The sequence below is a fragment of the Nematostella vectensis genome, chromosome 2 (genome assembly GCF_932526225.1).
Source record: "Nematostella vectensis chromosome 2, jaNemVect1.1, whole genome shotgun sequence".
Lineage (NCBI taxonomy): Eukaryota > Metazoa > Cnidaria > Anthozoa > Actiniaria > Edwardsiidae > Nematostella > Nematostella vectensis.
Genome location: NC_064035.1, coordinates 6,486,404 through 6,510,604, shown reverse-complemented (window position 1 = coordinate 6,510,604; position 24,201 = coordinate 6,486,404). Strand labels below are relative to the sequence as shown.

General features: G+C 39.9%; 1 protein-coding gene and 1 long non-coding RNA gene across 2 annotated transcripts; one reads left to right on the top strand and one right to left on the bottom strand.

The window, feature by feature from the left end:
• Positions 1-1,249: 1,249 nt before the first annotated feature.
• Positions 1,250-24,034, bottom strand: LOC5517897 (alpha-1,6-mannosylglycoprotein 6-beta-N-acetylglucosaminyltransferase A). The gene is made up of 19 exons (XM_048723533.1): positions 23,747-24,034; positions 22,181-22,276; positions 21,642-21,721; positions 21,116-21,214; positions 20,802-20,861; positions 14,728-14,889; positions 13,410-13,573; positions 12,512-12,640; positions 11,574-11,710; positions 8,675-8,796; positions 8,178-8,246; positions 7,885-7,977; positions 4,973-5,056; positions 4,712-4,774; positions 4,510-4,626; positions 3,237-3,311; positions 3,038-3,140; positions 2,642-2,699; positions 1,250-1,957 (listed from the first exon to the last, which is right to left on the bottom strand). Exons 1-19 carry the CDS (start codon positions 23,922-23,924, stop codon positions 1,762-1,764), a joined length of 2,085 nt encoding a protein of 694 aa, XP_048579490.1. The 5' UTR covers positions 23,925-24,034; the 3' UTR covers positions 1,250-1,761.
• Positions 14,885-17,335, top strand: LOC125560957. The gene is made up of 3 exons (XR_007306970.1): positions 14,885-16,371; positions 16,880-16,884; positions 17,111-17,335. It is a non-coding gene; the product is annotated as an uncharacterized LOC125560957 (long non-coding RNA).
• Positions 24,035-24,201: the final 167 nt, after the last annotated feature.

The window sequence follows — 24,201 nt, the reverse complement described above, 5'->3', positions numbered from 1 at the left end:
TCATGTTGGTGTCAAGGGGGCTGCTCCAATATGGTCACGTGATTGTGACGTCATCAATGACGTAACTAGAAGAAAAATATGCCGACGTCAACAAAATAAAAAAAAACATTCATATCTCCTGAAAGAAACATTGCATAACAACCAAACTTGGTAGGTGTCATGTATGTGTCAAGGGTGGTGCCACGATATGGTCGCGTGATGCGTGACGTCATCGATGACGTCATTTTAAGAAAAACTATCAAGATGATAACTATCACACCTATATTCATATTTCCTAAACGAAACATCGTATGACAACCAAACTTGGTATGTGTTATGTATGTGTCAATAGGGATGCAACAATATGGTCACGTGATTTGTGACGTCATCGAGAATGTCACTAAAAGCAAAACTACTCCGATTTCATTAAGAACAAAAATATCCATATCTCATGAAAAAACATCATATAACAACCAATCTTGGTATGTGTCGTGAAGGTGTCAAGGGGGGTGCACAAATATAGTCACGGGATTGTGACGTCATCGGTAAAGTCACTAGAAGCAAAATATGCTGACGTCATCAAACTATAACATATCTATATTTTACGAAGGAATCATTGTATGGAAACCAAACTCGGTTAGGTGTCATGTAAGTGTCAAGGGGGATGCAACAATATGGTCACGTGTTATGTGACGTCATCGATTACCTTACTTTAAGCAAAAAACGTGATTAAAAGCAAAATCATTCATATCTCTTGAAAGAAACATTGTTTTACAACAAGGTGTCAAGGGGGTGCACCAATATAGTCACGTCATTGTGACATCATCAATGACGTCACTAGAAGCCAAAATATGCTGACTTCATAAAAAAACATTTATTTTTCATTAAAGAAACATCGTGTGACAACAAAACTCGGTAGGTGTGATGTATGTTTCAAGTGGGGAGCAGTGAGATGGTTACGTGACGTCATTCACGTCGTATGACAACTAAACTTGTTATGTGTCATGTAGATGGGGGGAAGGGGGTATAACAAGTTGGCCGCGTAATCTGTGAAATCGTTGACGTCGTCAAAAATAGAAATTATTTTAGAAATATAAATTATCATCATCACCATCATCATTATTATCATCTTTATAATTAAATGCAATCAGTAGAAGCCGTGTTCCCAAAGCCGCGAAGAATATTCTCAAGTTGTAGTCGCCTTGGTTTTTAGTCGTGAAGACTTTGTTAAAGTAGATATGCGTAGTTTGTTTGTTTGTTTAAACTATCATTTTTACATAAAAATTTACTTTTATATATTATTTTTTTCAAATGAATATTTCAACAATACATCCGATATATATATATTATATACTCCATAATATATACCCAGCTTTTGATTTCTATGTGCAATAAATAGCTAACCCCGCCCCTAAAAAATTTATAAATTTAAACAAATGACTAATCTAAAATATATAATGTATATTAATATCTAATTTTATGCAAAAGCTTTACCCCTCTTAAAAAAATTACATTTGTTATATTTATAATCGTATTTTGAGCTCTACCTTACTCAGAGTCGGGGGCAAAAATGATAGGACACTTAAAGACTGGCTTCCGGTGTGTAGGGCGAACCCCCACAATAAGTTGTTTATTGCAGTGATATTTACTCTGTGCTATAGAAAACTTGTTGCACTCATAAGTGACTGAGTATTCGAGTATTTGTGTTCAACTCTTGGCAGAAATATCGTGTGAAGTTATGACGTATTCTAGCACTTCTTGCATCCTGTAAAGCATGACGTATTAGCATTTCTTGCACAGTGCAACTTGTTGCTGTTGGAAATCTCGGCAGGGGCAGATCCGTGAGTGCCCTTCCTTGGCATAGACGCAGCTAAAGAGGAGAGGGTGGGTCTGTAGAATACAGGTGTGGCCATCATGGCCATAGGAGGGGGCGTGCAGCGCGGCGGCGAATTCTTCTTTCTTGCATGTCAGGTTAAGGCTTTTGGAAAAAATCAGGAGTTAGAGGATGGATTGTTAACTATGATCTAGTTTGATTGTATAACGATCTAGTTTAAAGCGTAGTGATCTTTCTTGACTGTATAACGATCTAGTTTGACTGAACTGATCTAGTCTGACAGTAAGGTGATATTGTTTGACTGCCTAGTTTGACAGTATAATAATCTAGTTGGAACATGACGTGATCTAGTTTAACTGCGTCATGATCTAGTTTAACTGTAAACTGATCCTTGCTCAACAGTACAATGAAGCGCTTTAACTGCGTAAGTGAAAAAAAGAATCACAACGCTTTAACAAGGAATCCATAGACTATATTTTAGTTTTGAGAAATAGAAGAAAAAAAACAATCCAGAAAAAAATTGCAAAATACAAATATCGGAATATCTAAATTGCACATATCAACTAATAACATACAAAAGTCTACCAAAATCGGAACAGAAAACATTTCTGAGTCTAGTGATGAAAAATCCATTTTGCCTCCCATCTTGGATTCTATTGTTATTTATAAGACATATTTCTATTCGACTGTTTCGCGTGATTGTTCGTGATAAACATCCCATGCATATTTCCACTATTCACGGTTTAACTGGCCGCGCTGTAAATCGGTATTTGTATCTAGATGTTGACTTTACCGAGAACACCATTTTGTAGAGTATCGTTATATTACCGCTTGATCTGATCCGCCGTGTTTATGTTCACAAAATACGAAGATTCACAGACCAGTCCTATAAGAACAATGCAGGCAAGCGCACACGTTAATCATGTTTGTATGTCAGGTCTAGATATAAGGTACCCTGCGATGCAAGTGTTTCTGTGGAAATGCAGAATTTCAGATGTTTTGGTCACGAGGAACATGGAGCGAGCCAAAAATGGAAAATCTCGATCTTTGGTCTTTCTCTGCTGAAAATCGACAGAAACGCTTGCTTCAGGATAGATAATAGGTAATTCGTGTGTCAGAAATGGCCATATTCTACCTTTGCTCCGGTAGAGGTCTTTGCAAGATTTACCAGATTGAATAAGACAAATATTAGGTTATTCGAGTGTCTAGGAATAGCCATACTACCTTTGCTCCGGCAGAGGTCTTTGCAAGACTGACCAGACTGGCTTACGAAAACTTGCTTCTGGTCCAATGGCGGCCAAGGTTTGCCATTAATGTCACAAAAATCCTAAGTAATCCAAAAAAGGACAGATCACAATATGAACAAATTGCATCAGGCTGGTTAAAAAATGTGACTGGTCAAAACACAGCAACTTAACGTTACCACATGCTCCACGTATGTATTCACTCTTTCCAGCATTCCCTCTGGTGTCCATTCCAGTGGAAGGTATGCATTGACCTGGGAAGAAAAACAAGTGTATTCTACGTGAGGGCGCACGCCCATACAAAAGTAGCCGTTTTACTATCATATTGAGTCTTATAATCAAAGAGATACTACAAGAGATGTTTTCGCAGTAATATAAAGTGTAACAATTCATTGCTGAGGGCGAAGTGGGACTAAGTTTGACTAACTATTCACTATTCACTGACCCTGTTTAGTATATACTTTGCAAGGACTGAAACATAATGCTGTAACCATTTGATAGAATTCCCAACTCAACGGTCACGAAGCGAGATACCTTTTAATATGACAATTGTTTTGTGGATGCTTGTTCTATTGAAGATTTTGTTCGTCATTGACAATTGACAATTCTTTTTATCATCACAAATAAAAACCCTCCAGCAAAGACATTATTTGTAGTCTCGATAAGGTAATTCGGAACCCGCTCTTTAACTGTCCATTATTCCGAGAAAGGCAAACCAATCAGAGCGCGCGTTCTAACTGCCAAGTGTATACTAATATGATAGATTGAAATAGAATAGGTGGGCGCGTGAATAAATATAAATATCCAATTAGAGCGCGCGTTCTAACTGCCAAGTGTATACTAATATGATAGATTGAAATAGAATAGGTGGGTGCGTGAATAAATATAAATATCCAATTAGAGCGCGCGTTCTAACTGCCAAGTGTATACTAATATGATAGATTGAAATAGAACAGGTGGGCGCGTGAATAAATATAAATATCCAATTAGAGCGCGCATTCTAACTGCCAAGTGTATACTAATATGATAGATTGAAATAGAACAGGTGGGCGCGTGAATAATAACTACTTACTAACCGAAAGTGAGGTCATGCCAGGAAATATCAAACTGAGGCTTAAATTCGAGCAACCTTGCAAAGCCTCGGTCGATACGCCAAAGCCTCAGTTTGATATTTCCCGGCATGACCTCACTCTCGGTTAGTAAGTAGTTAATATCCAATCAGAGCACGCGTTCTAACTGCCAAGTGTATACTAATATGATACATTGAAATAGAACAGGTGGGCACATGAATAAATGTAAATATAATAAAAATGAAATAAAAGACGGAAGGAAGGACAAAGGAAGGTCGAAAATGACTGTCCATGGGTATTTCCCATTTAGCGCGGAGAAAGCGCGCGGCTCTTATAGTTCCATTGTCTCCTTATAACTTAAGCTTTGTGCTTGTACATTTACCTGTTGTTGAAGGATCTCTTGCATAGCCGCCTCAACAACTGTAGTATTTGTGATATCTATTGTATAGACGTGCGGTTTCCCGATAAATTCCTCGGCATATGGGTGCTGAGACGTCACCTAAAGCATAAAAGGACACTGTATGGTAATGCAGCTATACAAACTAGAATTGTTATTTGTGAACAGATGAACTGATAATACTGACCTTTCGCAAAGTTGGTTTGTTCTTGAAGAACGGAGTGTTCACTCTATCGTGTGGTGGATCAAACTAGAAAAAACAAACGGTCAATCAATCGGACTAACGATATCTCCTTTAATTAGACACAGATGAAAATGCTTAGAAGGTCAGGATAGTTCACAACAAGACAAGTAAGATGTCAATCAATCGATTATAATCTGATGAAATGCAGTTTAGAATGGTCAGAATGCCAATCAATAGAAATATTATAAAAAAATATTGCCATACCTTGGCGTTAAGGAAGACGCATCCGCTTTGGATGGCCTCTAACGGAGCTGGTCCTTCATAAGGAAACCCCAATCCTATGAAGACCTGAGGGGAAAAAGTCAAGTAAGAAAGTCGGTTCAATAGAACGAGCACGACTATGAAGACGGGAGGGAATATGTCAAGTAAGAACTGAACAGGGCGAACAAGGCTATGAAGACCTGCAGGGGGTAAGCCAAGTAAGAAAGGAATATGAAGACCTGCAGGGGGTAAGCCAAGTAAGAAAGGAATATGAAGACCTGCAGGGGGTAAGCAAAGTAAGAAAGTAATATGAAGACCTGCAGGGGGTAAACCAAGTAAGAAAGGAATATGAAGACCTGCAGGGGATAAGCCAAGTAAGAAAGGAACGTAAAGACCTGCAGGGGATAAGCCAAGTAAGTAGGAATATAAAGACCTGCAGGGGATAAGCCAAGTAAGTAGGAATATAAAGACCTGCAGGGGATAAGCCAAAAGAAAGAAATATGTAGACCTGCAGGGGATACGCCAAAAGAAAGGAATATGAAGACCTGCACGGTATAAGCCAAACGAAAGGAATTTGAAGACCTGCAGGGGGTAAGCCAGGTAAGAAAGGATTATGAAGACCTGCAGGGGATAAGCCAAGTAAGTAGGAATATAAAGACCTGCAGGGGGTAAGCAAAGTAAGAAAGTAAAATAAAGACCTGCAGGGGTTAAGCCAAGTAAGAAAGGAATATGAAGACCTGCAGGGGATAAGCCAAGTAAGAAAGGAATGTAAAGACCTGCAGGGGATAAGCCAAGTAAGTAGGAATATGAAGACCTGCAGGGGGTAAGCCAAGTAAGTAGGAATATAAAGACCTGCAGGGGATAAGCCAAAAGAAAGAAATATGTAGACCTGCACGGTATAAGCCAAACGAAAGGAATTTGAAGACCTGCAGGGGATAAGCCAAGTAAGTAAGGAATGTAAAGACCTGCAGGGGATAAGCCAAGTAAGTAGGAATATGAAGACCTGCAGGGGGTAAGCCAAGTAAGAAATGAATATGAAGACCTGCAGGGGATAAGCCAAGTAAGAAAGGGTTAAGAAGACCCGCAGGGGATAAGAAAAGTAAGGAAAGGAATATGAAGACCTGCAGGGGATAAGCCAAAGGAAAGAAATATAAAGACCTGCAGGGGGTAAGCCAAGTAAGAAAGGAATATGAAGACCTGCAGGGAATAAGCCAAGTAAGAAAGGGTTAAGAAGACCCGCAGGGGATAAGAAAAGTAAGGAAAGGAATATGAAGACCTGCAGGGGATAAGCCAAAGGAAAGAAATATAAAGACCTGCAGGGGGTAAGCCAAGTAAGAAAGGAATATGAAGACCTGCAGGGGATAAGCCAAGTAAGAAAGGGTTAAGAAGACCCGCAGGGGATAAGAAAAGTAAGGAAAGGAATATGAAGACCTGCAGGGGATAAGCCAAGTAAGTAGGAATATGAAGACCTGCAGGGGGTAAGCCAAGTAAGAAATGAATATGAAGACCTGCAGGGGATAAGCCAAGTAAGAAAGGGTTAAGAAGACCCGCAGGGGATAAGAAAAGTAAGGAAAGGAATATGAAGACCTGCAGGGAATAAGCCAAAGGAAAGAAATATAAAGACCTGCAGGGGGTAAGCCAAGCAAGAAAGGAATATGAAGACCTGCAGGGGAAAAGACAAGTAAGGGAAGGAATATAAAGACCTGCAGGGAATAAGCCAAAGGAAAGAAATATGAAGACCTGCAGGGGGTAAGCAAAGTAAGAAAGTAATATAAAGACCTGCAGGGGGTAAGCCAAGTAAGAAAGGAATATGAAGACCTGCAGGGGATAAGCCAAGTAAGAAAGGAACGTAAAGACCTGCAGGGGATAAGCCAAGTAAGTAGGAATATGAAGACCTGCAGGGGGTAAGCCAAGTAAGAAAGGAATATGAAGACCTGCAGGGGATAAGCCAAGTAGGAAGGAATATGAAGACCTGCAGGGGGTAAGCAAAGTAAGAAAGTAATATAAAGACCTGCAGGGGATAAGCCAAGTAAGAAAGGAATATAAAGACCTGCAGGGGGTAAGCCAAGTAAGTAGGAATATGAAGACCTGCAGGGGGTAAGCAAAGTAAGAAAGTAATATAAAGACCTGCAGGGGATAAGCCAAGTAAGAAAGGAATATGAAGACCTGCAGGGGATAAGCCAAGTAAGAAAGGAACGTAAAGGCCTGCAGGGGGTAAGCAAAGTAAGAAAGGAATATGAAGACCTGCAGGGGATAAGCCAAGAAAGAAAGGAATATAAAGACCTGCAGGGGATAAGCCAAGCAAGAAAGGAATATGAAGACCTGCAGGGGGAAAGACAAGTAAGGAAAGAAATATGAAGACCTACAGGGGATAAGCCAAGTAAGGAAAGGAATACGAAGACCTACAGGGGATAAGCAAAAAAAAAAAAAAAAGAAATAAAAAGATCTGCAGGGGATAAGCCAAATAAAAAAAAATATAAAGACCTGCAGGGGGTTAGCCAAATAAGAAAGACATATGAAGACCTGCAGGGGATAAGCCAATAAGGAAAGAAATATGAAGACCTGAAGGGGATAAGCCAAGTAAGAAAGGATCATGAAGACCTACAGTGGATAAGCCAAGTGAGAAAGGAATATGAAGACCTGCAGGGGATAAGCCAAGAAAGAAAGGTATATGAAGATGTGCAGGGGGTAAGCAAAGTAAGAAAGGAATATAAAGACCTGCAGGGGATAAGCAAAGTAAGAAAGAAAGAAAGGACAATAAAGTAATGCTTTATCAGGGAAACCTTAGTAAATCTGATGATGATGATAGTTATAGAATTCCCCACCCTAGGTGAGCAACGAAGCACAACAACACTGGATGATAGTGTTTGCAATTTTGTTATGGGGAAGCGAGGGGGTATAGTGAGGGGACCAACCTTTGTTTGCTTCAGAAGTTTCTGTAGCTGTGGGCTACGGAGATAGCCGTGGTTCTTGACATACTTTGGTATGTAATCTTGCTCGTCGTCACTCTGCAAAAAGAAACGCAGCTTAACAATGGGTGTCAACAATGTTGCTTTCAGAAGACCTTAGGGTTCAGATGGTTTTTAGAAATGTTTAAATAAAAGAATGAGAAATACATCCTCGGAAACCCAGAGTTTTTTGTGGAGTAAAAAGACAGAAGAGCCCCCCCCCTCCCCAGGGTTTCTGAGGATGTGAGAAATATACCCACCGCAAAATGTGCCACAGTGGCATGAATTTCAAGGTACTTGCTTAAAGTGTCGAGGTAACTTCTAGAATTCTATTAAATAAAACAAGTGATCAGAGCTTGTGACACTGTAATGTAACTACAGATAAGCTGTAGAGAATGAAGAAGAAATACGCTGTTAAGCTTTTTCCCATATTTTAGAGAAGCGCGCAAACATTTAATCGGAACACGTTTTAATTTATCTCCCTTGATACTGTTTATGACAGGTTCTCTAACGTAGGAGTTTTAAATGTTGGCAAAAGCAACCTTCCTTTTTAAGCCTTTTCGTACTTTTTTATTTCGTTTCTAGTGGAGTCTTCCGGTCAGCTTTTTTCGGCATCTTGCTTGTGACTGGTTTTTGTTTTTGTTTTGTGTTTTATGCACTAAACAGAAAGTGAATCGTATTCGTCTTTTTTACCATGAACAAAGCACCATGTAGATATCAATGGCGAAAAATAGTTAATGCACTGGGGAGAACAAACCTTCCAGAATCGTGCCTCTTTACCGTACACGAGACCGATGGGCTTCCTCTTAACTGTTTTCCGATGTTGTGGTACCGGACCATCAACAACAAAGCCAAGAAAGGTGTTATCAGGACTGTGGGCTACATCAACAAAGGAAACGAGGTTAGTTATGTAAACATGGTATGTAATACTTGTCCGAATAGTAGAAAAACACGGCTCTCGATGCGGTTCAAAAATGTCATGTATCATAAAACATGATCCATGGAGCTCGTTAAGGCCGAGTAGCGTTTATTGGTGGCATCCACAGTACACAAGGTCACGTGACACCGGATAAGAAGTTAATCACGTCATACCATGATCACCTCGGATTTTTTGTTTTCTGGGGGACGACTGCTAGCGAAATTCCCTCGAAAACATAAATGATGAGGGAGGAAAGGAAAGGAAATTACTCACAAAACATAGTCATGATCTGCTTGAAGTTCAGGTGATATTTATAAAGGAAAGGAAGTTACTCACGAAACATAGTCGTGATATGCTTGAGGTTCAGGTGATATCCACAAAGGAAAGGAAGTTACTCATGAAATATAGTCGTGATATGCTTGAGGTTCACGCAGGAAAGGAAATTACTCACTAAACATAGTCATGATCTGCTTGAGGTTCAGGTGATATTCACAAAGGAAAATAAGTTACTCACGAAACATAGTCGTGATCTGCTTGAGGTTCAGGTGATATTCACGCAGGAAAGGAAATTACTCACGAAACATAGTCATGATCTGCTTGAGGTTCAGGTGATATTCACAAAGGAAAAGAAGTTACTCACGAAACATATTCATGATCTGCTTGAGGTTCAGGTGATATTCACAAAGGAAAAGAAGTTACTCACGAAACATAGTCATGATCTGCTTGAGCTTCAGGTGATATTCACAAAGGAAAAGAAGTTACTCACGAAACATAGTCATGATCTGCTTGAGGTTCAGGTGATATTCACAAAGGAAAGGGAGTTACTCACGAAACATAGTCATGATCTGCTTGAGGTTCAGGTGATATTCACAAAGGAAAAGAAGTTACTCACGAAACATAGTCATGATCTGCTTGAGGTTCAGGTGATATTCACAAAGGAAAGGAAGTTACTCACGAAACATAGTCATGATCTGCTTGAGGTTCATGTGATATTTATAAAGGAAAGGAAATTACTCACGAAACATAGTCATGATCTGCTTGAAGTTCAGGTGATATTCACAAAGGAAAAGAAGTTACTCACGAAACATAGTCGTGATCTGGTTAAGGTTCAGGTGATATTCACAAAGGAAAGGAAGTTACTCACGAAACATAGTCGTGATATGCTTGAGGTTCACGCAGGAAAGGAAATTACTCACAAAACATAGTCATGATCTGCTCGAGGTTCAGGTGATATTCACAAAGGAAAGGAAGTTACTCACGAAACATAGTCGTGATCTGCTTGAGGTTCAGGTGATATTCAAAAAGGAAAGGAAATTACTCACAAAACATAGTCGTGATCTGCTTGAGGTTCAGGTGATATTCACAAAGGAAAGGAAATTACTCACAAAACATAGTCATGATCTGGTTAAGGTTCAGGGGATATTCACAAAGGAAAATAAGTTACTCATGAAACATAGTCGTGATATGCTTGAGGTTCAGGTGATATTTATAAAGGAAAAGAAGTTATTCACGAAACATAGTCGTGATCTGCTTGAGGTTCAGGTGATATTCACAAAGGAAAGGAAGTTACTCACGAAACATAGTCGTGATCTGCTTGAGGTTCAGGTGATATCCACAAAGGAAAGGAAGTTACTCACGAAACATAGTCGTGATCTGCTTGAGGTTCAGGTGATATTCACAAAGGAAAAGAAGTTACTCACACAACATAGTCGTGATATGCTTGAGGTTCAGGTGATATCCACAAAGGAAAGGAAGTTACTCACTAAACACAGTCACGGTCTGCTTGAGGTTTAGGTGATATTCACAAAGGAAAATAAGTTACTCACGAAACATAGTCATGATATGCTTGAGGTTCAGGTGATATTCACAAAGGAAAGGGAGTTACTCACGAAACATAGTCGTGATATGCTTGAGGTTCAGGTGATATTCACAAAGAAAAGGGAGTTACTCACGAAACATAGTCATGATCTTCTTGAGGTTCAGGTGATATTCACAAAGGAAAGGAAATTACTCACGAAACATAGTCATGATCTGCTTGAGGTTCAGGTGATATTCACAAAGAAAAGGGAGTTACTCACGAAACATAGTGAAAAAGGGAGTTACTCACGAAACATAGTCATGATCTTCTTGAGGTTCAGGTGATATTCACAAAGGAAAGGAAATTACTCACGAAACATAGTCATGATCTGCTTGAGGTTCAGGTGATATTCACAAAGAAAAGGGAGTTACTCACGAAACATAGTCATGATCTTCTTGAGGTTCAGGTGATATTCACAAAGGAAAGGGAGTTACTCACGAAACATAGTCATGATCTGCTTGAGGTTCAGGTGATATTCACAAAGAAAAGGAAATTACTCACAAAACATAGTCGTGATCTGCTTGAGGTTCAGGTGATATTCACAAAGGAAAATAAGTTACTCACGAAACATAGTCATGATCTGGTTAAGGTTCAGGTGATATTCACAAAGGAAAAGAAGTTACTCACGAAACATAGTCATGATCTTCTTGAGGTTCGGGTGATATTCACAAAGGAAAGGAAATTACTCACGAAACATAGTCATGATCTGGTTGAGGTTCAGGTGATATTCACAAAGGAAAGGAAGTTACTCACGAAACATAGTCACGATCTTCTTGAGTTTCAGGTGATATTCACAAAGGAAAGGGAGTTACTCACGAAACATAGTCACGATCTTCTTGAGGTTCGGGTGATATTCACAAAGAAAAGGGAGTTACTCACGAAACATAGTCATGATCTGCTTGAGGTTCACGTCTGCGATAGCCCAACCAGATTTTCCTCCAGGTATGGGTTGATCATACTCGGCCAGATTGAACTCTGCTTCCGTACCAAAGGAGTCCAAAATACGCAATCGACATCTGCGACAATAAAGACAACTTAAAATTCATTTGGTCTTATATAATCTGGTTAATACGGCCATCCTCGGGAAAATAATTCGGATTCTTATTAACTTGGTTTACATATTAACCGGGGGTGGAACATGTAGACATATTTAAAATTAACTATGATTTAGACGAGATATGCCCGTGATAAAGCAGAACGTAACAGCACGCATCCATAAGAAGTTAAACGATGGTCAGCTGCAGTAAAATATATGTGGCTTGGCCCTATTTACTTCTATTAGTAGTGGCTTGGCCCTATTTACCTGTATTGGGATTGGTTTGGCCCTATTTACCTGTATTGGGAGTGGTTTGGCCCAATTTACTTGTATTGGGAGTGGCTTGGCCCTGTTTACTTATATTGGGAGTGATTTGGCCCTATTTACCTGTATTATAGGAGTGGTTTGGCCCTATTTACCTGTAATGGGGCTGGTTTGGCCCTATTTACTTGTACTGAGAGTGGTTTGGCCCTATTTACTTGTATTGGGAGTGGTTTGGCCCTATTTACTTGTATTGGGAGTGGTTTGGCCCTATTTACCTGTATTGGGAGTGGTTTGGCCCTATTTACTTGTATTGGGAGTGGTTTGGCCCTATTTAATTGTACTGGGAGTGGTTTGGCCCTATTTACTTGTACTGGGAGTGGTTTGGCCCTATTTACTTGTACTGGGAGTGGTTTGGCCCTATTTACCTGCGTATTGGGAGTGGTTTGGCCCTATTTACCTGTATTGGGAGTGGTTTGGCCCTATTTAGTTGTACTGGGAGTGGTTTGGCCCTATTTACCTGTATTGGGAGTGGTTTGGCCCTATTCCATGCTTCATCAACTTATCACCGTTGTAGTCTGTATACACGTGGTCAAAGTCAACTCTCATCTTGCTTGCGCAGCGTTTGTCTTCCGGTACGTTAAACACACTTCAAAACACAATCACAAATGTATAAATGTGATGCAAGCCCATTTTCCGAAATTGGCTCCAATACTTAAAACAGCTTGAAAAAAATGCTTCAGTCGCTTAAGAATGGCTCTCATTAGGGTGCAAGCGCAACGCAGGTAATTTTACGATTCCCACTAGAACGCAAGCGCAACAGAATGCAACTGCTAGATAATATCCTACGCTTGCACTTGTGTTTGACCAGTTCTCACTTGTGCTTCGTTTACATTTGTGCTCGCCCTAGCGCTGCCATTATAGTGACACATTTATCGAAAAGATCAAAGTGACGTGTTTTAATACTCCAGTTATTATTATATAATTCCTAAAACGTTTATTTTTTTCTATGGCTTGAAATACGTACAGTAAATAATTCTTTCATTCGTTACTGCGTTGCGCACGCATTGAGATACACGACACACAGACACGTACCCAGGATCGCCTGAGACGGGGGCGGGGGGAGGACAGACATAGCTATCAAAAAGCATAACATTTGAAGGGATTCCTTAATAAAAAAAAATGACCCACTGTTTGGTCGACAAGAGGGGGGGGGGGGGGGAGGAAGATTCGCGCGCACCTCCCTGTGTACGCGCCTGACACATGTTGGCGAAATAACAAGTGTTGTCGAAGAACACCCAAACGTCTTTGCAAACGGGTCTGTCGACGAGACAATCGTAATTTCTCTGAAGCATTTCTCTGTAAGCAATGACTATATTGTCGTTTACAAGAAGCTTGTGGGCCAATTTCTTACATACCGTGTTACATCTGTCTTATTGGAGCACAGGGTTATGTTATGCCCTAATATGTACAAAGAGGCAATGAGATCGGTCCATTGAACCATCTCCCCAAGCGGTCCTCCGCGGTAAGCAAAGTAGAAAAACATTGGCTCCATTATAAAAGACCCCATCATAATCAAAATCTGAAAAAACAAAGTATATTGACAAGTGAGTATATTGACAAAGTATATTGACAAGTGAGCGTATCGTTTTTATTCTTCGGCATGGTATTTTAGCCTTAACAGCAGAATAACAAATACTTTAAGCTTTTTTTTTCAAAATCAAGTCATTGTTAATATATAAAATAATATATATCATGATAATAAATAATGATTTATAGATTTATATAGCGCGTTCTAACTTGACAAATTCTCATCTTCTCATCACGATATAACAAAAAATACACCAGTTTCGAATTCTACTTTTGCCGCTGGACACAGACACTAAGGATACAGTGTCAGCCTCGGTTTCAGGCGAACGATTGACAAATACAAGCAAGATCTTAATGTAAGCTCAAGGGATTGCTGGTATGCACTAGCCTCGTCCCCAGACTACTCCCTTGCTTTCAGCTCCATGATGCTTTGCATGGGGACTCACACTTTGAGGCTTGCACTGTATTTGTGCGTCCGTAGTCCGTCTGTCCAGCGGACATAGTGAAATTCAACACTGGGCTATTAGTAGAAAACAATAAATACTTTCCAACGTGACATGATGCAATTGGAAAGCGTTTTCACTACGGTTCTGAGTATGTGTTATCACATCCCAAGATCTCTTGTTTTAATAATAACTATTGTTTTATGTTACGTAACTACGATAGCACTACATATTGTATAAATACGAGAAATCATAATTTTCTTATCTCGCCTGTTGGACACCGAGCACAACTGCACTGTGTAACCAAACTTTACGACATTCCAAATTGATGCCTTAATCCTCGAGGCTATAAATCCACGCATGCGATCGAGGGATACGTTCCCGTATTTTTCCTACAGTTTTTTTTCCGTTTTCTCGTATCGGGTGTGTGATTATTAAGTTGTTATTTTCTTGATTCGATTTCTATTGTGTAACTGCACTTGCACTCAATTTATAACTCAGTATTATAAAGTCACAAGTTTTAAATGCTTCTACATTTTATTTTAATGTATGATTTTTCCAAGTTTGACATTTAATAAAATTTTTAGTGGTACCATTCGCAGGCACCCAGTACGATCCATACACATATGGAGTTTTGATGTTTTTGAGCATTAGCGCGTGGCTGGCGAAGGGTAGTAATGAATCTGATTTCCTTAAAACTCACATTTTTTTGCTTTCGATTGATGAGTTTGTGATCTCTCTTCTCTAAAGATCTTATACCCTGTACCCACAAGGGCCAAAGACGAGTTGCACGTTCTCTCATCCATTGGAATTTGTCTTCCCTTAAAATCCCCAGGAAGCCATCCAAGTCAGTACGGGTCTGGGCCTGTGGGAACAAAAAATGAGTCAGTATACAAATGCACCACCTCAATGGTGGTGTATTTGTATTGGGACGACCGCGATGGTCGCCCCAATACATAAAAAGTCAGCTAAAGATCTTCCGGAAAACTATCGCCCTATCTCTCTTACCTGTATCAGCTGCAAGATCATGGAACACATTGTTCTCAGCAATCTGAACAAACACATATCATGTAACAACATATTATCAATATTTCAACAAGCTTTCGTGCGGGTTTGTTTGTGAGACCCAACTAGTCCTCACATTTCATGACTGGGCAACCGTGCTAAACCATGGCCAAGTGGATGCTCTGCTCCTAGACTACAGTAAAGCTTATGACAAAGTGTCACACCCAAAGCTTTCGAAAAAGCTCTCTTGTTATGGCATCAGGGGAAAACATTGGCTTGGATATCTGGTTTCCTAAATAAGAGGTCCCAGTATGTGGCAGCCAATGGCACCCACTTTGATAAAGTACAAGTAACATCAGGAGTACCAAAGGGTTTCGAACTGGGACCGACCCTGTTTTTGCTGTATATCAACGATATCTGTAAAGCATCAAATTCTCAAATCAGGCTATTTGCAGATGACACCATCAAATACCGCCCAATCACATCCATGGATGACCATACTGCACTTCAAGATGATCTGGATAATGTACTTGATTGGTCAGCAGCTTGGCAGATGGAGTTTAATGTAACCAAGTGTTACTTGTTGTCAGTCACCAAGAAGCGGAGACCGTCATGTTATCAGTATACAGCAAGTACGGAGTTCTTTGCCCAAGTATGAGATCAAGATTACCTAGGAGTACGGTGTAATGAGCAACTGCGCTGGGGCCCTCACTGTGCCAAAATAGCTACAAAGGCCAACAGAACACTGGGTGCGATCAGAAGAACTTTAAAACCCTGTGCCACTGCAGTTAAGAAACGTGCGCACCTCTCCCTTGTTAGACCGATGCTTGAGTATGCGTCAACATCCTGGAGTCCTTACACTGACACAGATGTTTTGCGGTTGGAGCAAGTTCAGAAGAACGCTGCTCGTTTTGTCTGCAACAATTATAACTACCAAGCAAGATCATCTTAACTGGTTAACCAGCTAAACTGGGACACATTGGAAATAAGGCGACTTTACCATCAAATAGTATTACTGTATAAATTTTATAATAATCTCGTGGCTTGTCCTCTCCCTAGCTGTGTCGTTCCGACAAATCGATCCACTCGGAGGCACTCACTTAGCTTTCAACAATTGCACTCGAATATTCTTTCCTTTAATTATTTTTTTTTTCCTAGAGCAATAAGAGCATGGAATTTACTTCCTGATAATATTGTAAACCTAAGTAATCTGGAGTCCTTTAAAACAGCAGCTTTGCCAGCCATCAGGCAACTAAAGGTGCCTCCGCATCTCCGCCGGCTGTAAACTGACCGTGCCCTTCCCAGTATTAGCGTAAGCTACTTTATACTATTGTATAGGGGAGTGTTACGAGGTTTTGGGTGGTTCTTTTATGGTATTGGGGGTAGCCGGGGATCGTACACGCTGAGCAAGGGTTGACCGTCTTCTTTGTTCTTTATTGCACCGCTTGAGTGTTTACAAATGTTAGAGCTACCACTGGCTAGCGGGAGATTGGCTGTACGAAGGCAAGTACTTTCGGAAGGTAGTGAAGGAACATCTCTTTCCCGGAAAGTCGACGAAGCCAACTTTAGAGAGTCCTGACTAAACCAACCTAGAGCACTGCCGTGTAGTGTCCTCGCAACAGTTACAGCACAATCCTAGAGCTAGTTACTATGCTGCTCAATTTATACTAATCTCATTAATAAACTGGTCAAACTGGTTTTAAGGATGATGTAAGAATAGAAGATCGGGTGTTGACTTTGGGAAGAAAATCAACGATGAAATAATAAATGACTTAGAATAAATTCCTTCGATAGAAATAGCAAGAGCAGTATAAAAGGAATAGTTTGACTATAGTAATATGCAAAATTAGGTAATGTAACAGCGGTAAGATTAAGGATAAAAGTAATCGTTAAACTGTTATTTTAGCCTGGCAAATATAAAACCTGTTTTGCTAAACAGTAACTACGCATGCTTAGTCAAACAATGAAGAGATCCACGTATAGCAAATAAGTGAAATGTCGAATGGAAAGTGAAAGTAAATATCTGACGTGTCGGAAACCATTTTTGCATAGATTAACCATTCCTTCATAACAGGAGTAAGTTATTAAAGTAATGAACGAATCTTTTGGAGTTTTAAAGAAGCCTATAACTTCATTCATTGGGACCGTAAAGTATATTAAAACTACACTATCTCTACCGACAAGGCTGGGGCCTAATCTACTTGAATCAATATTCTAGTGGCTTGGGGAAAAAGTGAGGTAATCCGTTCTAAAACATTCTTAAAACATCATTGTCCAAAGTTATCGAAAAAATCATGTTGAAGGCGCACTTTGTAATGTTGATTTTAGTATGGGCTTTACATTACTAAAAACATCTCGCACAAACAGTGTGCGGATAGGTATGTGAACTTTACTTAACCACGGGTAGTCAGCAGCATCATTTAAATAAATTACAAAATTATGTTTTACATATCTTCCGTACTTCATAAAGGAAGAGAGGCTTAAGATAAGGTAGAATATAGAGCATTATTCTGCGAAGATCCAGGAAGTGAAATAAAGAGGAAAGCTTAACGCGAGTCCTGGACATTCTAAATGTTTTTCAAAAAACATTTTTAACTCGACCGAAAACTGTACGGCCTAGGCATCTTTCCCGGGAATTTTGTCCGAGCATTCGCGAGAATAGAAGCTAATGTTTGAAGATTTATACCGAATGTTTTTTGGTGGTGCCTTTTACTGTGGAATTTTATATTAAAAGGTTAAAGGAACGACATTTTGCCCACCCTGTGGTAATCTTGGCACTTACTATCGTTATTACCTAAAAATGCTAAAAATGACGCCGTTCGGTTTAGCAATTGTAAAGTAAAGCCATGTCATTACTTTTTTATGAATATAAAGTAATGTAACTATAATGTACGTAATAGATTAATGAATTCCTTCGGATATTTTCTGGAGCTACACAATATGTTTTACAGAGAGATAAAGTAAAGGAAAAAGGTACATAGATACAGATAATTACACTATGAAAGCCCAGGAGGTGAAGCTAACCGTGAGAGCTGGTTATTGTACAGATGAATTGGATGAAATACTTGGAATTCCGTGAGCAAGGGTATCTTAAAATACCCTTGCGCCGTAAAATTAATTATACCGAAACACGTCGAATCAATGCCTTTTTGCCAGTGGCGCGAGCATTTTCGGCAGCAAAAATTAAAAAAACAAACTTATAGAGACTACAATTTAAAGATGAGTGATATATTATAGAGCAATATTCTGCTGGAGTTTATAACTTAAAATGACATTTGTCGTTTTTGTTTTCACAATCTGTAGTAAACTTGGCCAAACAACCATCATTATTGCCTTGGTAACATATAGTTACTTTTTGCTAAAAATGACGTCGTTCGCTTAGCAACAGATTAGAGGTAATTAAGTGTTTATAATTGTAATTTAGTTGTTTCATTACCGTTTTACTTATTGAATGTAACATAATCACAATTGTACGTCACGTTACGTCATTTAAGGTAAGGTAAATAGAGTTAGAGTTTGGTGCGGAGACTGTCCTTCCCTGTCGCAAGTCCAGCAACAACTAGTCAGGTACTACAGTAAGGACGAAAAATGAGTTTCTTCAAGAAGATGAAAATTCCAAAACTCACCCTGCATCGATTGGTTGAAACAGTAGTGGACGAGGATGGAAACAAAATAACTCGACGGTACAATCCCGAGAGTTTGCCCGGCCCGAAAGCAGTGCAGATCAAGTACCAGCACAGTCCAAGGCTGGGAAGAAACGTCCTAGAGATCGATCTACCGGAACACAAGGACTGCACTGTTCGAAATCGAGTACTCGCCTTCTGGAGTCGCCACATACATGAGGTCGCTGCGAGATCAGAGCCTTAAGACCTATGGCCATCTCTCGCCTTGCTACACTCCTTCCAAACGTAACGATAGCGATAGAGTGTTCTCGTTCGACGAGAAACACATCCGCGGGTACATGGAGCAAGAGAGTCTGGATAACGGCGTGTTCTACCCCAAGGGGCGAACGCTACGGCCAGAACCACTGGACGACGATGTGTTCCTGGACAACGAAGACGAGTTGGATGTCGATAAGTGGTCCTCATAGAGAGAATATGAAAATGAACCAGAAAGTCCCATAGAACCACGAGCTGTGATGTACCCAGGGCACATCACAGCTCAGCGTAGTCTCCCTACACGAAAAATCGCAGCGATGCCTGCACCGATAGCTGCTACAAAACAACCTCAAACACGTAACCTCAATCAAGGTGGGCCAGAAAATGGCGCGGATGAACTCACGGCCAAGCCCAGTCTCCCTACTAGAGAAATCACAGCGATGTCTGTACCGATAGTTTCTGAAAAACATCCTCAAGCGAGTACTAAGCAAGATGGGCCGGTTACACTTCCCTTTCTGGTAGCTACAGGGACACAGAAGCATGGAAAATGGACGTGTCTGCCACGGCAGGCCCCCTGGTAATCCAGGAGCTTTTAAAGCAAAATCGAGCAGTAAGAGGGAATGAGCAGGCTAGGGAGAGGGCTGGCTCGCTGAGAAAGCTGTTTTGTGCATAGAGCGAGGCGGAGAGGTGATCATCTTTCACCACTGAAGTAATTGTCGATTTTTAGCATAAGCAACTTTTATATTTGTGTTCTATTGTAGAATTATCGATCATTATACAAAGAAATTTTACAGTTACCCTTAAGTGGAATTTATTAGCCAATTTACTGTAAAAGCTGAACGCCTTTCTCCTTGGGACTTCTTATAAATCGCGCTTTTCGAATTTCAATCGCTGGCTGGAAATCGCCATGTATATCTGATGCCGCGGCGGCGAATTAGCCGATATCTAGCAGACGTCTGATTCGTCCAATGTCTGGACGCCTGATTCATCCGGTACTGGCGATCAAATTCGCTGGCGATCGTCGGCGATTGAATTCGCTCAAACGAGCGTACACAATCGGCTAGATTATTCCATAGAAACAATCAAAATACCCAATCAGTCGCGATCGTTAACTAGAGTATCAGTGGATGTAATGTTTTGAGTCTCGCGCCATTAATTTGATGTAAATAATTTTATATCGATTTACCTTGTTCAGTCTGCCATGAGGAAGTCTATGAAAATTTGGCAGAGGCAAATAAAACGTTTTTGGGAAATCCCTGGTACTATACCTTATTCCTTAGGACTTGAAGGAGTCCCCTCCCTGGTACTATACCTTCCTTCTTCCTTTGCATTTGAAGGGGTCCCCTTTCTGGTACTATATACTGTACCTTCTTCCTTTGGACTTGAATGGGTCCCCTCCCTGGTACTATACCTTATTCCTTAGGACTTGAAGGGGTCCCCTCCCTGGTACTATACCTTATTCCTTAGGACTTGAAGGGGTCCCCTCCCTGGTACTATACCTTATTCCTTAGGACTTGAAGGGGTCCCCTCCCTGGTACTATACCTTATACCTTAGGACTTGAAGGGGTCCCCTCCCTGGTACTATACCTTATTCCTTAGGACTTGAAGGGGTCCCCTCCCTGGTACTATACCTTATTCCTTAGGACTTGAAGGGGTCCCCTCCCTGGTACTATAACTTATTCCTTAGGACTTGAAGGGGTCCCCTCCCTGGTACTATACCTTATTCCTTAGGACTTAAAAGGGGTCCCCTCCCTGGTACTATACCTTATTCCTTAGGACTTGAAGGGGCCCCCTCCTTGGTACTTCACCTAATTCCTTAGGACTTGAAGGGGCCCCCTCCCTGGTACTATACATTCTTCCTTCGAAATTAAGTGCATCCCTATTGGTACTATACCTCATTTCTTTGAACTTGAGGGGGTCCCCTTCCTGGTTGCAAAGGACACCATGCTTCAGCCTGTATAATGAACACACCTTTGTAGGTTTAAGTTATCAACTAAAAGCAAAATAACCTAACACCAACCCTAGAATGCATTCAGCATCAAATTATACCAACCCTAGAAAAAGTTCTGCATCATTTAAAACCAACAATAGAATGAGGTTATCATCTCTCACCCACCAACCATATGTTTTGTAACTTTTCATTAAATATATTGGTAATTATTTCCTGTTTCTAAATACTCCAGTGACTATAAAGTTGTTACTCTGTACCTCACTCAAAAACTGTAATATCGTACATTCGTCTGCAGGGTCTATACCATGCTGGTCAACATAGCACTGTGAATTAGTAGTCCATAAATGCTGTATCCACTAAAAGAGATCAGGGAAACATAGCATGTTAGTTAGCAATGTTTTTATATAAAGAAATAGATAAAATTATGTTTTACGAAGGGTGAAAGAATGGGATTGATGATGATTTATATATGTTGGATTCTTAACGCTAGAGTGACCACCAGTGGGCCCTTAACACCTGTAAACTTGTTGGTCAATTAATAGAGGTACCCAAATGCAACATTTTAGTGAGGACTGAATATCTTAGGACATTAAATAGTGGCTGCTTCATAGAGGTGTCACTGTGTTTTAATATGCAGTTCTATTTTAAACTGGCAATAAGAGAGAATGGGTAAACCAGGGGATGGGGATAATCACTTCTCTAAACTTGGCAGTAAGAGTCAGGAAGGAGAGGGTTGTGGATAGGGATGGTAACAGCTCTTTAATAATTTGCTATTTACTACACCTCAACTTTTCTTGCACAGAATGGGTATCTCCATGATGAAGGAATGGGACATGCCTTGTGATGATCTTTCTTTTTGTTATCTGTAAAAGCAGAAGTACAGCAAAAGTACATAATAAGGTACTATATCCCATGTAGAAGCTATTTGTCTGTTTAGGTGCCTTATCAATTTGCTTGCAAAAGATACATAATTCATACTATACTAACAAATGCTAATAAACAAAATTGAAAAACAATATTGGTATTAACTAATTGAATAATGGGACAAATTAAATTTGTGCTTATAGTATTATCCATGTGAACTGTGGCCATTTTTAGTTCCTAAATGAACACAAGGCTTTTCAACTCTCTCCATATATACTTAGAAGCAAAATGGATTAAGCTGTGCTAGCCGACCAGAGGTAACCAGACATATCACTGGAAAAAGAGGGCAACATGGCAAATATCCAAAGCCTGTCTAAGCAGGAATTGCTAAATTTTATTTATATCTTTGAGATGTCATATTAAATAACAATATTACAGAAAGCTAGCTAAAATCTCACCTATTTTTGAAGCAACAGAGTGTTGTAGAAGAGATACAGCATTTTCAAGCTTTTCCAAGCGCTGAGTAATTTTAATAATGCTTGAGTCCACAAGTGCTAAAAAAGAATGGAGATATACAGCAGTATATTAATACCACAGCTATTTGTAAAATACAACTTTTTGTAAAATTTGAAAAGAGATAAAAAAACAGAATACCCTTCCTCCTATTTTAATATTTTAACTGTCAGTTAAAGTGAAATACTACTGCACCAAGTCAGGGGTTTTCTTTAAGCAGTGCTTTGCTGTCTTTTCTGAAATCAACTTGATCCAAAATTGTCTTTGCATCAGTATTCTAGGTATCTTTACCATGAAATACTGTCTACCTGTGGGTAGAGGTGTGTTGACTGTTCATGCCATGCCAGCTTCTCAGAGCTGGTACAGGCCAGTAGAGGGGTCAATGGGTTAAAGTATATGCATACCCCTGAGGCCCTTTACCAATCAACAAAAACTGTGGTGTCCACTTGCCAGGTACCAAAATGGGGCTAAGCTGTCTATGAAAATTACATCCCAAGGATGCCATTTGACCCGCTGCTATGTCCCGATCATCAACGGAAAGCTAAAATTGGCGTTGAACATTTATTTCTCGCAGGATTTTAGGCGAATTGCTTAAAAACTTGATTCAGGGATAGTTCCATCCCTCTCCCATCCTGTACCAGTGTCAGTGATTTCGTACTGCTTAAAATCCGGCAGAAAATCGCGCTTAAGCTGAGGTAGTCAGATTTAAGTTGCCAGCCTTATCTCATTAACATACTTAGAATCGACTTAAAATCCGAGACAAACTTATATTGCTCTAAACTCATAAAAATGAGCTTCTTGGGAAGAAAAAAACATCATTGATACACTTACATCCCAATTAAGTTTATTTCATGAATAAGAGCATGAAAATATGACTCATAGATGTTTATTTGCATAATATGTCATTAGAAATCCTTTACTGACGCGGAAGCGAAGCCTGTGTTTATCCAATTATGTGTGGATTAGCATTGTTTACTATGTTTAGTGTTTAGTGGGCTGCGAAAAGTTGCTGAGCACCTATAGAATATGGGCAAAGCATGCACAACGTGTCATTATCGAATTTGTTAAATCATCACAGGCCTAGAGGGCTAAGAGAGAAAGGCTATATAAATGATAATGAATAACTATATATTTCTACCGACGAGCAAATATCTTAAAATGCGCACCTTAGTCCTTTTTTTTTTTTAAATTGTCAATGAATGACGTGAAACCGTATTGCTCGCGATGGAGAAATCAGAAATCGAGGCAAAGGGTCCTTACAGTTACAGTCATAGTAAAAGAAAAAAAAAATTATTAATACACCCCTTACAGTAAATAGCTACATCGTCAGTTTCTTATTCAATATCATACAGAAGAACCGTGCCAGCTTCGAACAAAACCGGCCTCAAAATATTGTGATAAAATATTAATACTATCATTTATACTAAATCGAGTAACTAAATTGGAAGAAAGAGCAAATGTTATCCTAGTTTGGAAGCGTAATTCTGTTTGAAAACTCTCCAATTTCCTACCTTGGTTGCGAGTTGCTGCAGAGGAAAAAACCGCGCGAGGAAATCGTGATTCGTGCGAGCCGAGTTCACTTAGCGAACCCAGAAATATGACAGCGTTCACAAGGAAGAGACAAAGCGTGATAGCACAAATTGCCGAAACGCCTCTGCATCGTCTGAGGCGAGATAGCGGTAAGACCATGGTACATTCATGGCCTAAACTAAACGGTTTTAAGTCCTCTTCCAGCCCTAGGAAATACAAAACAGCAAGGCGAGCATTTATGTTTGTCAATCACAGGTAGCCCTACCGCATTTTTAAACTATCCACAGGACCCCCGAATAAGTTGTCCGGTCGCTTAGTGTTTCAATCTATACATAGCGGACAAAAGCACCAAACTTGGCATAAAGATAGCAAGATGATGCTTATTAATATTGAGACCGGTGCCCACCAGTACCACTTGAGGATTTTGTGTAATAAC

Excerpts from the sequence above, each read along its gene's own strand:
- LOC5517897 (XM_048723533.1), bottom strand. The coding sequence starts at position 23,924 with ATGGTCTTACCGCTATCTCGCCTCAGACGATGCAGAGGCGTTTCGGCA. Across the intron at positions 4,627-4,711 it reads ACAAACCAACTTTGCGAAAG|GTGACGTCTCAGCACCCATA; the intron begins GTCAGTATTATC and ends TTTATGCTTTAG. Across the intron at positions 2,700-3,037 it reads AGACCTCTGCCGGAGCAAAG|GACTGGTCTGTGAATCTTCG; the intron begins GTAGTATGGCTA and ends TTGTTCTTATAG.